We start from the raw sequence: 15256 nt of genomic DNA on the forward strand, positions 1-15256 counted from the left end.
AGGCGAGGAGAACTCATCAGGAGATACGTATCCAAGAACCAACAAGTCAGAATCACCAATTTTTCTTTCTGCTAGAACACTTTTTCTGCACGAAGCATAGACGTCAAAGAAACCATCCACACTGGTTCTACTCCCAATTAAGAGGTCAAACGGTTGTTCCTGACCCATTTGCTTTGCAGATTGGATCCCTTGCCAACATTCCAACATCAACAAAGGCTCGGTTGTTTTGACATATTCTCTAACGTCACTGTAGGTGTTTTTAGTGGGTTGATACATTTCTTTATCACCAAATGGAAACTCGTCCGTAGAGTTGAAGTTCCACTTCAAGATAGTATTATACAATGGCTTCAAGCTCACATTGAGTCTATTTCTCATATTCTCTTCATCTTTTCGAGCTTGGTCTATCTTGGATGCACGGCTGAGAGCTGTAATTGGCTTGCCATTAATATCGACTTCCGTGACCTTGGCCTTCTTCTTTTTGTCGACAAATAAGTCCGCAAAGTCTGCACCATCTTCATCCTCGGAACTATCTGAGTCTGCGGTCTTCTTCTTTAATCCATTCAACGAACGGCCAATAACAGGTGCTGCTGATTTTCTGGAATTGAAACCTGCTGGTCTTGGAGCAGCAGGAGCCACAGCAGGAGCTGCTGGCTTTGTGGAGATCGACGGTACTCTGGCGTTTTTCAATTCTCTCCTGATAGCATCAATCCCCAGCGATTTGATATCTTTAGGTGGAGCAGGGGCAACTGGTGGTTCTGCGGAAACAACCCCGTAACGACTCAACGTCTGCTGCTTTGGTGGTTTGGTATGAGTTTGGTATTTGTATGTAGCAGGTTCTGGTGTGGATTCTTCTGACAAATCTATGAGGACTGGCTTGCTCTTACTTCTTTGAGATTGAGTCTCATAAACCACTCTCGTTACCAATTCCTCATCAAATTCCTTTGCTTTAGCCAAAATTAATTGCCTTTGATTCTCAGTCAATTTGTTGTTGAATTTCTTTGCCTTGGCACCATACTTGACAAACATCTCAAGGAAGTCCGAATCCACAAGCTGATTTAAGTCTTTGGCTAAATCAAATCCGTTGAAAACCAAATCCACACACGAGTTCAATAATGACATGTCACCTAGTCTCAACCACACCACCACTGACTTGAAGGCGTTCATGAAGTCAGCAAAAAGTTGCTTAATAGTATCGTCCGAAGGTGAAATGTTATCCGATATAATTCTGAAAGAATTGAGTAATACGTGACTAAGATCAAGGGTGTCTCTGGTAAATTCTATGAGATCCTCAAGATGATAGTAGTTGGCCCATTCGAGAGTTTTTTGGTACACCATGACTTGAAAGCTCCAACATTTGCTCCACAATTCTTGTATTTCGTTAATACAATCCTTCACTTGTGTTGAAGATGACAAAACACCTGTTAAAGGATCGCATAACCCGTTGAAAACGTCCATCATCAATCTGGTAGCCTTGGGACATGGCTCGAAAGCTTCCATCAAAGTCAAGTTTCCCAAAACTTCATTCACGGCAATAAGGGTGGGCTTTAAATGACTCCGAAGTAACTCTTGAATAGCCTCAAAACGACCACCAATTCCAACATCAAATGCTTGGTATAATATATCCAAAGCAGCTTGGTTTACCAATGGTGAAAAGACACAGGACCAAATGGCGATCAGTCCGTCTATACTTATAAATGTGTCCTTCAACATTGAAGGATCAGCCAAACTGATTTTTTCAAGCAATCCACTCAAGAGCTTGAAGATAAGCGACACATTGGTGTTGTGCTGCTTTCTTGCTTCAGCGAGCTTTTTGGAAACATCTGTGGTTTTTTTGGAAATGAATTCTATGCAACTTGAAGCATTTCTTAACACTTTTAATATTTCCGTTGTAAGTGATTGATGAGAATATATAGGTTTTTGCGATAGACTCTGCCATAAAAATGGGAAAGTGTCGTAGGAAGCTGGCTCTTGATCCTGAAGTAAAACGCTGGAGTTATGGGCCAATAATGCAAGGTCGTATTCCAATGATTCTGAAATCAATTTAATACATGGTTTTATGTCTGAGTTAACTGCTAAGTCCACAACGGAATCGGCATTGTATTCGATGATTGCACGTACTTCTCTTCTCCGAAGTAAGTTAACCGAAAACGACTTATTTCTGAAATCGTTCGATTGATTTCCAATTCTGAACGAGCTTAATAAGATCTCAAATGATATTGTGTCCAACATCTTAAATCGAAAATCTGCATTTGCACCCTTATTTGCTTTGGAATGTTTCAAAAAGAAGGTAGCGATTCTAATGCTGGCGGTCTGAATTTGAGACTCGGTCAAGATGTTCATTAAGCTGAAAATCCACTGGGTGATGTCTTTCAAACAATAGTCGTGGGGCAGTTCTGATGATTCGGGAAGTGTCAATAGCAATCTCGCAAACTCTGGATGGGAGACCACGTTATCCAAGATATTGTTGTATGTGAAGGGAGTTGCGTAAGTCCAAAAGTCTTGTTTGAACCTGGTGAAGAACTTGTCCAATAACTTCAACAATATTGGCAAGGGTTCCTTTAAAAATGACATGATGTTGTTGAAGAACACTCTGACTATAGGATAGAGTCTGATGTTGGTGAACTCGGACATGGCCTGTATATCCTTGGGAGAGTTCAAGTTGAAGATGAAGGCATCGTTGTCGATTATATCGAGCAAATTGTACAACACGGTCCAGAACTTGGCCGACACATGCTCCGTGAAGTATTTTGCATCCTGGATTTTATACAAATGTACACTGAACTCCTGCACTATGGGCTGGTTCAACGTGGTTCTGGAAAAGGTGTAGTTCTTCTCGTGGAGTGATTTTATGCAATTTTCAGACCAGATCTTCTGTTCGGAAGTGCCCTCGAAACTCAAGTAGATCAACCCCGCCAAAATCTGCTCATGGGCGACAGACACTTTGTTGGTGGCAATAAAGTCCGTGAAGATGATTTTGAAGTTTTCCCTCATGTTCTTGTCTGCTCTGAGGATGGCAGGGCCAGCCAAGCATTGGTGCACTGCTACCCCGAGTTGTTGCAGGAGATGAGCCAGATCCTCTGGGTTCTGGAGATACTTGGAGAACACGTCCGCCACAATCATGGTCTCCCAGTCCAAGATGAGCTTCAAGAAGTGGTTCACGTTTGCAATGGGGATCCCCTTGACGATTGCAAAGTTGTCTCGGAGCATGGACTTGGACACATTGAAGTGGTTGACACAGTTGGTACACTCGGACAAGCTCTTAGCCATGGACGGCTTTAACTCCTGGAGGAAGTTCTGGTTGGGAAACGAGAATAGAATGAGGATGTGGGTTGTGATTGGAAACATGTAGGGATCGCAAAACCAGTGTCTTCCATGATGGTTAGTCCGAAGATACTGGATACACCTCTTCAAGATGGCTTCATGGACATCGCTGGTCCCCGGCTCTTTGTGAGAGTTGTCAATGGAGGTTACGAGGTCGTCAAACCCCTCGGGTTTGGCGCTGGTGGAAGACATAGACGGTCTGGTGAAAAATTCACGCGTAGAAGAGATGTAATGAAGGATCAGAGTAGCGCGTGCGTGGAACAGAATGGATGGGTATAGTGGTGGGAAATGAAATGCGGCCCATATGTGCACTTCGGCTTATGGGAACACCAGAAGCTCATGAGATAATAACAGGAATATTCATGAGAATGGCCAGAGGGAAGGTCATAAGGATAACTAATAGGGACGACTCCGATCAAAGGGTCTCACTGTATGAAGAGCTCACTCTCACCCTACTATGTTCCCTAGAAATACCTAGCCATCTCTACTATCTAGCAATGAACCCTTACCGTAGAAAGAATGTAATTTTACCGAGAACCAATTCTGTAACCAGTGTAAATCTACGAAATAATCTAGTCGGTATACTGTGAAGATCTTCTGGTCTCATTCCTCTTCCAAGACTGATCATCCTAAAAAATTGAGGTTAGGTTTCTCACACCAGTTTTGGGCTTAATTATTCGTATATATCCTTGATTGAACTCCATCTAGCATCTACCGTTGTCTCTCAAACTTCGTTGTAATCCAACAATGCAAAATTACATTAGATAGCTCTCTAGATTAAATATTGGCTGTTTGCTTATTTAACAAAGCTGCGAAAAGATACACAATACCTGGCCTTCACCGAGGACTGGTTTTCTAAGCTTCGTCCAATGAAACACCAGCTGCTCTCGAGTATTCATCTTACAACCTAAGACGAGCAACTTTTAACTGCTCCATGATACCTACTTCAAGATGTTAGTAATCATCCAATTTGAAGCTTGCTACAGTAGTGCTGGTAGGAAGCTTCAAATTTAGCATCCTTACTACTTTTGTTCATATCGCCTCTATTCCTGTTATCTGTATAGTCTATAATAATGCGAGATCGATATCCAAATAATTAGAAGCATCCATCCAATCTTCACCCGTCTCCCAGCACCTCTTCATAATTTCGAACCCCTTCAATGCGTTCCCGTTGCCCATTTCGATCAACTTTGTAAACTTGTGAAAAAAATAAGACCTGTGCTCTTTGTTCATAGTTTCACAGCCAGCAGTGAAATTACAGAAAATACTACAGATATCAGCAGGAGACTGGGGCTCGATATTCTCCTGGCCAATATCAGCAATACTTTCGGCCAAGTCTTGCACTAGTCTGGAGTTTCTAGGTATCTTCAAGACTCTCCGGTACAAATTTATGATTCCTGTGTAACAAAACATCTTGTTGGTGGACCGAAGAATATTATCTTGTTGGATTAAGTTGTTCAAGTTTGGAGGTGAGGTGCTGTTACTATTTTGCTTCTTTTCTTGAATTTTTGTGTCAATGATCTCATCCAACTTCTGTTGCCTTCTTTTCTCTCCTGCCTCGTATGCTTGCATTAGACTGTCTTTGATTTCAAGGGCAGCAGTAATGATATCAATCGGTATTTGATCAGGAGATGCACCAGGACTGCTCAAATACGTATCTGTTCTTCTGATTAAAAGAGCAATCCGGGAAAAAAACGGTAAGAATTTGACATCAAATCCTAAAAGGTGGTCAATATCACGTTTGGGGTCCTTAACTGCTTCCTCCATCTGCTTATTGGCATATTCCACCGACTCTGCGGGTTCATAGTGGGTCTCACCGCTAGACGCGAGGTAATTGTGTGAGTTTTTGGTAGCTGAAAGGGCACCTATAATATCAATATAGACAAACCATCTCATTAAAAAGAAAGTTATGTCGCCTTCACTGCCCATATTGGATACATGTCCGTCATCCCGCGACCAACCATGCTTCGATGTTCTTGCTTTCACGATCTGTCTTGCCCCAAGAATATGGACTCTGTGCTTATCGAAGTCTCTCGAGGAGTACACCTCATAGCACGATAGTAATAAGACAGTCGCTAGGGCCGGGTCCGCGGTTGCTTTATTCTTATCTTTTAAGAGTTTCAATAGTTCTGCACATGATCTTGATAACAATTGGTTGATGACAGCCTCTTGAGCTCCCGAGCCAGGGAAAAGTGACGAACGAATACTAGCAGAAAATGCTAAAAGGGTGGTCAAAATGGAAGGAAATTCCATGGCCATCCTGGGTAAGATTATTTTGAAAGGATTTTCTTGATAGATATGGGCAGGAGCAGGAACTAAATGCTCAGAGGCCACTTCCAGCCAAAAGTGCATGAGGTTCCGATAGAAAGGTACTTGTAGTAATAGCTCGGGTAGAGGTAATAATTGTGCTGGTACTGATGAAAACACCTCATCTGGTGTAAGAAAATGAGTATGTTCCTCGTGGTAAGGGCCTGGGAATTTATAGCGAAATCCAGGGGAGATAATTTCTTCCACTTCCTCTTCTTCGTCGAATGGTTTGGAAGTTTGGAAGGCGTAGTGATTATGGGTTGCGAGAGGCCAGTTATCCCCCAAAAAGTTGGACTTTCTCTGGGGCATGGCCATGTTGATACGCTCCAAGTCCTCGGAGTAGTTGCTGAAGAATTCTTGCTCGATTTTTGTGATTTCCTTTTCCTCGGGGGCATCGATGTTGGACAACACGAAGTTGTTGAAAATCTCTGAATGTTGTAGCTGGAAGTGGTCGCCATTCATGCGCAGGAGGGCGTTGGACAACGACTCCATTCCGTCGGAAATTGCGGGGATGTTCTCCAAGATTGCCATTGGCGACTTGGCTGGCCCTCCGGAGTAATCCATCGGCATGGTGGAGTCTGGGGTGGAGGCGATGGTGGAGGGAGGAATGGAGTTCAATGGGTATGCATGTTGACTGAACTCGTTCTGGGCCAATACATCGCTAGTACTGGGCATGTGGGGCTTCTTTTGCCACGGCTGTGTGTGTTCTGGTTGTTGGAGAGGCCGTTTTTTGCGGTTGGAGGGCGGGCATGGCTGCTGGTGGCTCGCTGGAACCACCTTCATTGGCGTGGGCCCCGTGGCTGGCGGTTCCATCTTCAACGTCGTCTGTCCCAGTAGCTCAGGCGCCGCGCCTCCCTTGCGCTTGCTAGGATCTCGAAACGGCCTGCCTCCCCATGTTAGCTTGATGGAGTAGTCACACGCTGACCCAGTCTTCAAGCAGTATGAGCATGCTGGCTTGGCCTCGTCACATTTGATCTTCAAGCTCTTGCACTTGTGACATCCGTTCCTACTCCTCTTGATCTTGGGCTTTGTTTCCATGGGCTATTAGGGGCTGGCGGGTTGGATCACCTTTGGTAAATCTTGCAAATATGCAGTGCCGAGTTGACTTAGTAGCGTGTGGTGGAGTGCGGGCGGCTAGGAGAATCTAACCACATTACAGTAACTGCGGCGGATGTTTATGGCTATATATGTGGCAGCCACTTGGGCCCACTAGCGGGGGCTCGTGGGGATTTTTAGGTCGCTTTAGTGTGGTATGATTTATATTAATCATTAAATTGGTGGTAGATTTATTTGGTCCGTGTGGAGCTAATGGGAATTGTAAAGGTTCTACTTAGGGAGACTTTTGCGGATAGGACGATTGTGCTAGCGGTAGCAAGGGAGGCATGGTACAGAAAGTTGCCAATTAATGGTACAGAAACTTACCAATTCATGTACGAAAAGTCGCTAATTCATGATACAGAAATCACTTCATCATGGTCCAGCGATTTGCCTATACTCATGTTCCACCCTCTACTGCAATCTCTGGCCCTTGCTCTGGCCCTCACTCTGTCCCTCACGACGAATACTCCCGGTGAACCCCAACCTCCTTGTCAAGAAGCCCTCCAGACTTTCTTTCAGTATCCTTCTGGGCATACTTCTTGCCAAACAAAATCAGCAACAACCGTTCGTACAACCGGTAAAAGTACCCCCCGACTATGACCAATCCCCCGATGATAGTGGCCAACTTAGCAACAAACTGCAAGAACGGAAGCCGCTTCTCGCTGATCGACAACTTGATGGGCTCAAAGTCGTACTTGAAGTAGATTCCTGGGATACCCTCTGGTTTATCAAACTCGTCCACGCGAAAGACGTGGTGCTGCTCAGTTAACGCAAACTGATTGGTTTCGATAATCAACCCGAGTCTCTCGTACCTGGTGGGAACCACCTTGGAAAAGTACCCGTATGACTGGACACGCTCCTCGGTGATTTTGCCGGTGGCATCGAGGGGGTTGTTGATGAACGGGTAGAACTCACCGTACGAAAGCTCCTGGATCATATGGGAAAAATTCAAGGCCTCGTACGGAACATACAGACGGTCTCTGTAACCAAACCCCTTTCCGGTGATGTGGAAGTCCCCTTTGACCTGGTTGACCGGAATCTGGCCAAAAATGTGACACGCAGGCTCGCCTTCGTTCATTCTGGCTCCCGTGACTCTGTATTCGGCACGAAGCGACTCTTGCATCACCTCATCGAGTTCGGGGGTGTCGTGGGCATCGTTGGCGTTGTTGACATTGAATGACTCTGGTATGAAAAAGTCTCTTCCCTCAAAGTTCAACGTTTCTCCGGCCAAGTACCGATCACCAGTGATGTCTCGCACATTGGTATGAATGAACTCGCAGGGCATAGCCACGAGCATGTCGATGTTGATGGTTAATTCCGACTTGATCTCGTCGTCCACGGAAAATTGACGGTCAACGTATCCTCCCAAGAATCCTCCAACTTCAACCCACAAGATGAACAATCCACAAACCATGGTAAGAATGGTGGAGAATCCGCCTCTCTGTGACCTCACAGTGTGTTCAGAGTCCACCTTGGGGAACGCATCGAACGTTCGTACTTTTTTGGCGAACGAATCCATACTGGTAACACTGTCTAGAGTAATGGAACTAGTATCGACCACGTCTATACCGACTCGCATCCAAATCAAGGCCGCCGTATTTTCAGTCACGTGCGCAATGCTTTATCATCGCTGCCTACGGAGATCTCTACCTAAAAGCAAGGCATGGAGGCTGAAGATGACATCGAATTTTCCGACGATCTACGTACACAGGAGCTCCAGTCCGTCAAGACCATTTATCCGGGATGCAGGGTGGATTACCAGGCCTTAAGTGGCGCGATTGAGGTGCCCTTGAAGATCGAGCTGGGCATCGAGATCAAGTTGGTGGAGCCAGACACCCCATCTCAAGGTTCAGACCACCCAGTCTTGAAGAAACCGTCTGAAACGCTATCACAGAGTCCAGACCAAGTGCTCACCAAACAAACAGTCCACAATCTACCACCCATAACGTTGACCTTTTGTCTTCCAGAGAACTACCCATACGATGAAGCACCCGCATTCACCATCCAATCCAGTGTGCTATCCAAGTCCATCACTACTGGCTTAACCGAAGACTTGCTGCAAATGTGGAACGATTATAAGGACCAGATATTATTTAATATGATTGATTTTTTGATGGAAAGAGCACAATCGGAACTGCTCGTAACTACAGTTGACTTTACGGACCCAGAACAGTACTACAACATTATAGACTACAATAAGACGGTTTTGCAAAAAGAATTCGACATGCAGACTTTCACTTGTGAGATATGCCAGGAAGATTATAAAGGATCCGTATGCCTGGAATTTGAATGCAGGCACGCCTTTTGCAACCAGTGCTTGTATGATTACTTTAGTTCTGTCATCACCACCGGCGAAGTTGATAAAGTTCATTGCCCGAACTTTGAATGTACCAAAAAGTTTGTTGAAACTAGAAAAGAGTACTCCAATCTAGAGACATGGATGGAACGAAACTTTCCCGTGGAAGAAATCATCAACGTCCTTCTTACCCCCAGCATTTCATTAGCCTTGTTGACCAAGATCTTGAAATCACATGGCACTCCCGAAGAAGTTGAATCAGGAATCAAACGTTATCAGGAAATGTTCAAAAAATCACAGTATGAATTTATTGGAAACCTTTTACCTAATAGATTGGTAGATTGTCCTAGAACAGGATGTTCCGAAGTGATCTTTAGAAAAGATTTAAACGATAAGTTGGTAGTATGTCCCCGGTGCGCATATGCATTTTGCAATGATTGTCAAAACTCCTGGCATGCAAGATTCGTTATTTGTAAGAAGCTTGCTGATAAAGGTAACAATTACCTAGGAGTTCCAGTGGATGATATTGAATATTACTTGCTATTGGAAAAGGATTCTTACGAACGAAAGGCTTTGAGGTCCAAGTATGGCCGTGCTAGAATGAAAAGGGCTATCGATGAGTTTCAAATGGATCAATTATTCAATAAGATGCTACATGAAGATAAGAGTGTGGTCGCTTGTCCAAATTGCGAGATTGGAATTGAGAAAACTGATGGGTGCAATAAAATGAAATGTTCTCAATGCTTGACTAATTTCTGCTTCCTTTGTGGAGAAATTATTGGACCTAACTATGATCATTTCTCACTTCCTGACTCCACTTGCTACAAGAAGTTGTTCGTGGGTATGGCAGGAGCAGAAGAAGATCACTTAAACCCAATTGGGGTTTTAGACGACGACTAAAGTTGATTTTTTCGGCTTGCATGATACTGAAGTCGAGAACCCATAGTAATTTTATCTTAAATTTAACCATTTTCGTTCCCAGGTATCATAGAAACCCAAAAAACAAATAAGTCAGAATTTTCCTGGGGTAATTCTACATTAAAAGAATTTCGCAGTTGCTTTTTTAAAACTCAATTGTTAAAACTCAATGTATAATAATGATAAATAAACTCATTAGCTCGTTTCATAAATAGCATAATTCCAAATTCAATACGATGGGCCCTGAATCATCAGTTAGGCGACTTAGATCTTCTTGGGTGCCTTCACTGGTCTCGCGTAGCGGTAACACTCCCTGAATAATCTTCTTCTTCTGAACTCAACGGCATTGTCCTCGTCGAACAGGGTAATAACATCGTAAATCCAGCCCTCTTCTGCGTCGTCACGGACCTCAAACACCTTTGGATTCTCTAAGGATCTAAACTTCAACCATTTTTTGGGGTCTTTGTCTATCTGCCACTTGTTTGCAAAGCCCAAGTCGAATTTCCAGTCCTTGACAGGATGAACCTTCGCGAGCTGGTCCACTCCTTTAGGAATCTTATGAGCAAGCCTAGTGATGTTTTTGGTGTCGAATATGTTATTGGAATATTGATAAAACGACCAATGGGTGTCTAAGACATCCTTCATCTGTAACTCGAAAATCTCCACGTATCTGATCTCAGGAGACTCGTCCACTATGATATCCTGCCTCTCAAACTTTTTAACCTCTCCCTCTTGCTTAACCTGTTTCTTCTTTTCCTGAGCAGGATATGCCTTGTTTCTTTCTTGGATTTGCACCAAGAACTTCTTGCTAGCAGGATGACAGAGAATTAAACCCGCCCATCCAGACTGGATAAAAATCAATCTCCACGGAATGAACTGACCCAAGAACAAAATTGCATACGTGGCTCCTATCACTCCGTAGAAGATGAATGTAGATAATCTCTCATCCTTAAACCCAGCAGTCTCGTAGCAGAACTTCTCAGCCGCATCAAAGCCCTTCAAGAGGTCGGTGGTCAAGTTCTGCAAATCTCTCATGTTGATCAAAAGGGCCATTTGGCTCTTAACTGCACCCGTCTTGTTGGTAGCATCGTCCCTGTCTATTTTAGCGTCTTGAATGATATCCAGATCACTCAAAACAGAAGATGTTTCGCTGGACGACGACGGTGGTCTTATTTCGGTTTCTGTATGTTCGTTGAGTAAGTCTTCCACTATACTGCTTTCAAACTTTCCGTCAAAAAAGCTCAAGAACGACTGGCCTCGCTTTTTGACCTTGATGATTTCTGGTGTTCTCATGGGGTGTCTGTGGAGGTATCCAGGAATGATGACGCCAAACAAGAGGAACAACATTGGGTATGCGAGTACGAGATGGGGCCAGAGACAGGTGGCTGTGTAGAACACCAACGCAGTTAGGGTCTTGGAAGGCTTGCGCCAGGTGATGATGTGGATGATTCCATACTGAACTTCAAAGAATGTTCCCATACGGCTGGCCAATCTCTTGAAATTGGACGAAATCAACCGAATCGAGAGTCCTGGCTTCTTCTTCCTGGAGGGGTCCTTCAATCGGTGCTCCAACACATGCTTGTCGTGGTCGTCTGGAATAGCGTGGTGGAGGAGTCTGTCGAGAAATTTGTCCACAAAATGAGATGGCGGATCGCTGTCACTTCCCTGTGGCTGTCTGGGTGCTTCTGGGTGGCTGCGATCTTCCACTTCTTTCTCCTTGTTCATTCTCTCGAGTCCTAACTCGAGAATGGAGGCCGCGGTACCCACCGCAATGCCTCTGTTTCTGCCGGCATTGTCCTCGGCATAGGTGTTGGACTTGTCGTAGATCCGCCCCAAGGCTCTTGCTGCATGTTCTTTGTAGTGGGACATGGCAGAAGTGGTAGTAAAGGAGCGATTTGGTAGTGGAGATTTTGGTGATTTTGTGGGGTCAATATCACATGGTTGATTATTGCGACACGACTGATGGTAGGCGTAGGCATGCCTAGGCTGTCTCCGATAGACTGGCACAGGAGTTGGAGTTACAGTGTATGGATTCAATTGAGTGTTGCTAGTCCATTACCGTGGAGTCTGGTGGTCCAGCAATTATCAGAAACCACAATTGAATTGGAATCGAGAAAATCACACCATAATCTAATTTACTATCTACTAGTATGGAGAGAGAATCTCCCTAGATTAGGATATACTATTGTTTAGTCACTGCATTGCTTCAGTTAATATGAATTAGTTAATGGAGAATTAAGCATTGCAGATATTTAATAGTTGTGCAAGTGTAGCACGAAATTTCCGCTGAAAGTTATCGAATATTGGTAAGTCCAGTGGATAAAACCCAGATATAATCATAATAATCTGCAAGAAATTATCCTCTAGAGATATTCATACAAACCAAATTTATTTAACTTGCCTGGTGGGAGATGATCTCTGTTGGATTCCAATATTATTGGAGGAATCTCCAATTTATTAGTGATTTGCACCGTTTCTTGACCCTACTGTGTAGTGCATACACTTCAAGCTAGCTTCTGAAGTATGAATTTTTGTTTCATCTGGCCAAGATACCGACACAAATATACTAGGTAGTACTAGGAATGTCCTATCTCCTGGCTGATTATTATTCCAGCGAATATCTACGTATAAATATCCATACGCCTATGACAGCAATTAACGTACTAAGCTCTTTATCCCCCACAAAATACGTAGATTTGCTCAGCCAAAACTCAAGAATACTCCCTAATACGAACATACTGGCTGGTTTCCCCAGACGGCTACGCATCTTCACTCACTAGACCCGTGGCTCTAGTTTGTTCATTTAATCATTACTTAATAGTATCATAAACTATATAAAGCAAGTCATGCAGGCAGGCCTACACCACAATTGAGCTCAATCAATCAACCATTTACAAAGATGGGAAGTTCTTGTCGTTGATTTCAGGCTTTGGGGAAGAGGAAGACTTCTTTGGGGCAACCTTGGCACCACCTCTGGCACCGCCTCTACCACCTCTGGCACCACCTCTGGCACCACCTCTACCACCTCTGGCACCGCCTCTGGTGGATCTGGATTCGTCTCTAACAGGTTGTTCATCAGCGAAGATGGCGTTGATTTCCAAGAACTTCTTTTCCTTCTGGGCCTTGGCCTTGGACTTCTTGTTGGTGGTGGATTGGACGTAAGCTTCTTGTTGCTTTTCGATCTTTTCAGCGTCAGCCCACTTGTCTTCGGCACCTTCGTTGGCCTTTCTCAAAGCCTTTTGGCCTTCCAATTCGGATTGCTTCAACTTCAATTCAGCAAAGTAGTCTTGCAAAGACTTCTTTGGGGTTTCTGGTTCTTGAGGAGCGTCAGACTCGGTTTCCAAGTCGGCGACGGCATCTTCCAAACCTTCAACTTCACCTTCTATTTCTCTGTCAGTGGAATCGCCCCAAGATTGCTTGATCTTCTTCTTGGAGTCGGTCTTGTCGGATCTGGAGTGACGGTCAAATGGCTTCTTGTAGTGTTTGGATGGGGTGTTGGATGGGCCGGCAACACTCTTGTTGTCTGGCTTGGCCTTGAAGGCACCTTCGTTACCGGTTGGCTTGGACTTCTTCTTGGCCTTAGCAGGGTCGGCAGATGGAGGGGGAACGTCAGACTTCTTGGAAGAAGCAGTCTTCTTGACGATCTCTCTGACTGGCAATTGAGGGGCACTGTCGTCTTCGACGTCGTTACCCAACAAAGCGTACAAGTTCTGAAGTTAGTACCGTGGTTTGGATTGTGGGGCACCGGGGAAAACACGGACAACCGGCCTTCCCGGGGCCAATTCGCAGCCGCCGGCACAATTGGGCGTCTGCCACCATCATTCGCCACATACCTTGTTTTCAAAGGACATTTTTATATCACTTTAGCTATAGTATAATGCAAAAAAGACTACCACTCCGGATTGTCTATTGAAAATTTTGCTGACCGTCGACGACCGAAAAAAACTGTGGACTTTGTGTCACCAGGACTCCGTGCGTAATTGTGGGTACGCACCGTACATTGCGCGCAGCGGTCGCAAGACTCCTGGCGCTGGCAAGGGCCGGTGTGGGCAAGCCAAGAGAGGGGGGGTGGTGGTGTGCTGGCACTGGTGCGGTCCTGGCCTTGGCGGAGTGTGCTTGAATCGTTCTGGCACTGCTATAGCACCGTTCTGGTGGCGTTCTAGTACTATTGTAGCACCATTCTTGCACCGTTCTTGCACTCTTATTGCATCCTCTTGCACCTTCCAGCTCCCTACAATTGGTGGTCGCGCACCGTCACTGCCATTCTTGCTGGTGCCAACAATCGTGCGAGTCGTGGCGACGTCTTTTTGCACCCACAAAAGAGGGGCCGCGGGAGCCTCCCAGTGACAGATTATGACACTATGAGTCAACAGTCGTAGGCTGATCTAGACATGTTGGCTAGCCAACGCCATACTTGGGCTGGCTCAGTGGAAACTGCAGTATTGTCGGGTTTTTGGTCTCCCCAGCACGTATTAGGCCGTAGAACCAGTTGCTGGGACATTCCAGCACCAAACCATGGAATGTTCCAGCAATAGCTGGAGCGGGGCACAGAGTGGCTTGGACGGCTGAACGGTGATACTCCGGTAGTTCTGGGACCACCAGGCATTCCCTCGGGAGCCATTCCAAGCTGTTCTGCGTTCCCACGGCATATTGTGGTGCAAGGTGTACGATAGGCCCATTGTCGCAAGCTGGTGAGTCAACTCCCATCACGCTATTCAGAGCGGATTCTGGCCATGTATCCACAGTATTACACGATCAGTTCCACACGAGCTTCGCTGCCAACATGGCTACAAGGGGGCAGTGGCTACACTACAGCAGGCTAGTGGTGCTGGCAGTATTTGCTTGCTAGGCCTGGTAGTGGTTGTTGGGCTCTGTGCTGGCTATTGTGGGTCCAGCAGGCGAAATCGCATTTCCTGGGCTCCATTCTGGAGCTCGGTTTTGGGTGACTCAATGCCTGTCGCTGTACGCCCCAAACTCCGAGGCAGAAGTGAACGTCATGGGGTTGCTGGATGGGTTCTCCGTGCAGCTGCTGGATCGAAGTGGGCGTCAAAGCGTGGAGGGTACTAAATTAGTATCTTAATTAGTTGGATAGAGAAATGAGAATGGAAATAATAACCTCCATGTCTATGGCTTGGGTACTGGATGTAGAACAGAAAGCTTAGAAGTTACGAGCAAAGCTCCTGGTTAGTGCAGAGACAAGGACTAATGCTACCAGTAGGTATCCTTGCCGCAAATTACTCTTCAGGCTGAGAAACCCCCACTTAAACAGTACGAATCTCCGGGTCATATTGGCCTCTATCATTGGCACAGTTTTTG

General features: G+C 45.2%; 5 protein-coding genes across 5 annotated transcripts; 1 reads left to right on the forward strand and 4 right to left on the reverse strand.

Annotated features, from left to right (window-relative positions):
* Positions 1–4351: 4351 nt before the first annotated feature.
* ZCF32 (Zcf32p) lies at positions 4352–6666 on the reverse strand (the record flags this gene model as incomplete). The annotated part of the gene is made up of 3 exons (XM_020210968.1): positions 4352–5748; positions 5836–6144; positions 6406–6666. 3 exons carry the CDS (start codon positions 6664–6666, stop codon positions 4387–4389), a joined length of 1932 nt encoding a protein of 643 aa, XP_020063706.1. The 3' UTR covers positions 4352–4386.
* A 514-nt stretch (positions 6667–7180) lies between these two features.
* On the reverse strand, positions 7181–8245 carry CANTADRAFT_52758 (uncharacterized protein; the record flags this gene model as incomplete). Its single annotated transcript, XM_020210116.1, has 1 exon — positions 7181–8245. One exon carries the CDS (start codon positions 8243–8245, stop codon positions 7181–7183), a length of 1065 nt encoding a protein of 354 aa, XP_020063707.1.
* Positions 8246–8389: 144 nt separating this feature from the next.
* CANTADRAFT_6945 (RBR-type E3 ubiquitin transferase) lies at positions 8390–9922 on the forward strand (the record flags this gene model as incomplete). The annotated part of the gene is made up of 1 exon (XM_020211016.1): positions 8390–9922. The coding sequence occupies one exon, from the start codon at positions 8390–8392 to the stop codon at positions 9920–9922; it is 1533 nt and encodes a 510-aa protein (XP_020063708.1).
* A 282-nt stretch (positions 9923–10204) lies between these two features.
* Positions 10205–11809, reverse strand: CANTADRAFT_53404 (uncharacterized protein; the record flags this gene model as incomplete). Its single annotated transcript, XM_020210200.1, has 1 exon — positions 10205–11809. One exon carries the CDS (start codon positions 11807–11809, stop codon positions 10205–10207), a length of 1605 nt encoding a protein of 534 aa, XP_020063709.1.
* Positions 11810–12775: 966 nt separating this feature from the next.
* Positions 12776–14064, reverse strand: CANTADRAFT_269868 (uncharacterized protein). The gene is made up of 3 exons (XM_020207949.1): positions 13774–14064; positions 12966–13650; positions 12776–12911 (listed from the first exon to the last, which is right to left on the reverse strand). The coding sequence occupies exons 1-3, from the start codon at positions 13789–13791 to the stop codon at positions 12832–12834; spliced, it is 783 nt and encodes a 260-aa protein (XP_020063710.1). The 5' UTR covers positions 13792–14064; the 3' UTR covers positions 12776–12831.
* Positions 14065–15256: the final 1192 nt, after the last annotated feature.

Source organism: Suhomyces tanzawaensis, assembly GCF_001661415.1.
Source record: "Suhomyces tanzawaensis NRRL Y-17324 unplaced genomic scaffold CANTAscaffold_5, whole genome shotgun sequence".
Taxonomy (NCBI): Eukaryota; Fungi; Ascomycota; class Pichiomycetes; order Serinales; family Debaryomycetaceae; genus Suhomyces; species Suhomyces tanzawaensis.

Excerpts from the sequence above, each read along its gene's own strand:
- CANTADRAFT_269868 (XM_020207949.1), bottom strand. Across the intron at positions 12,912-12,965 it reads CACCAGAGGCGGTGCCAGAG|GTGGTGCCAAGGTTGCCCCA; the intron begins GTGGTAGAGGTG and ends GCGGTGCCAGAG.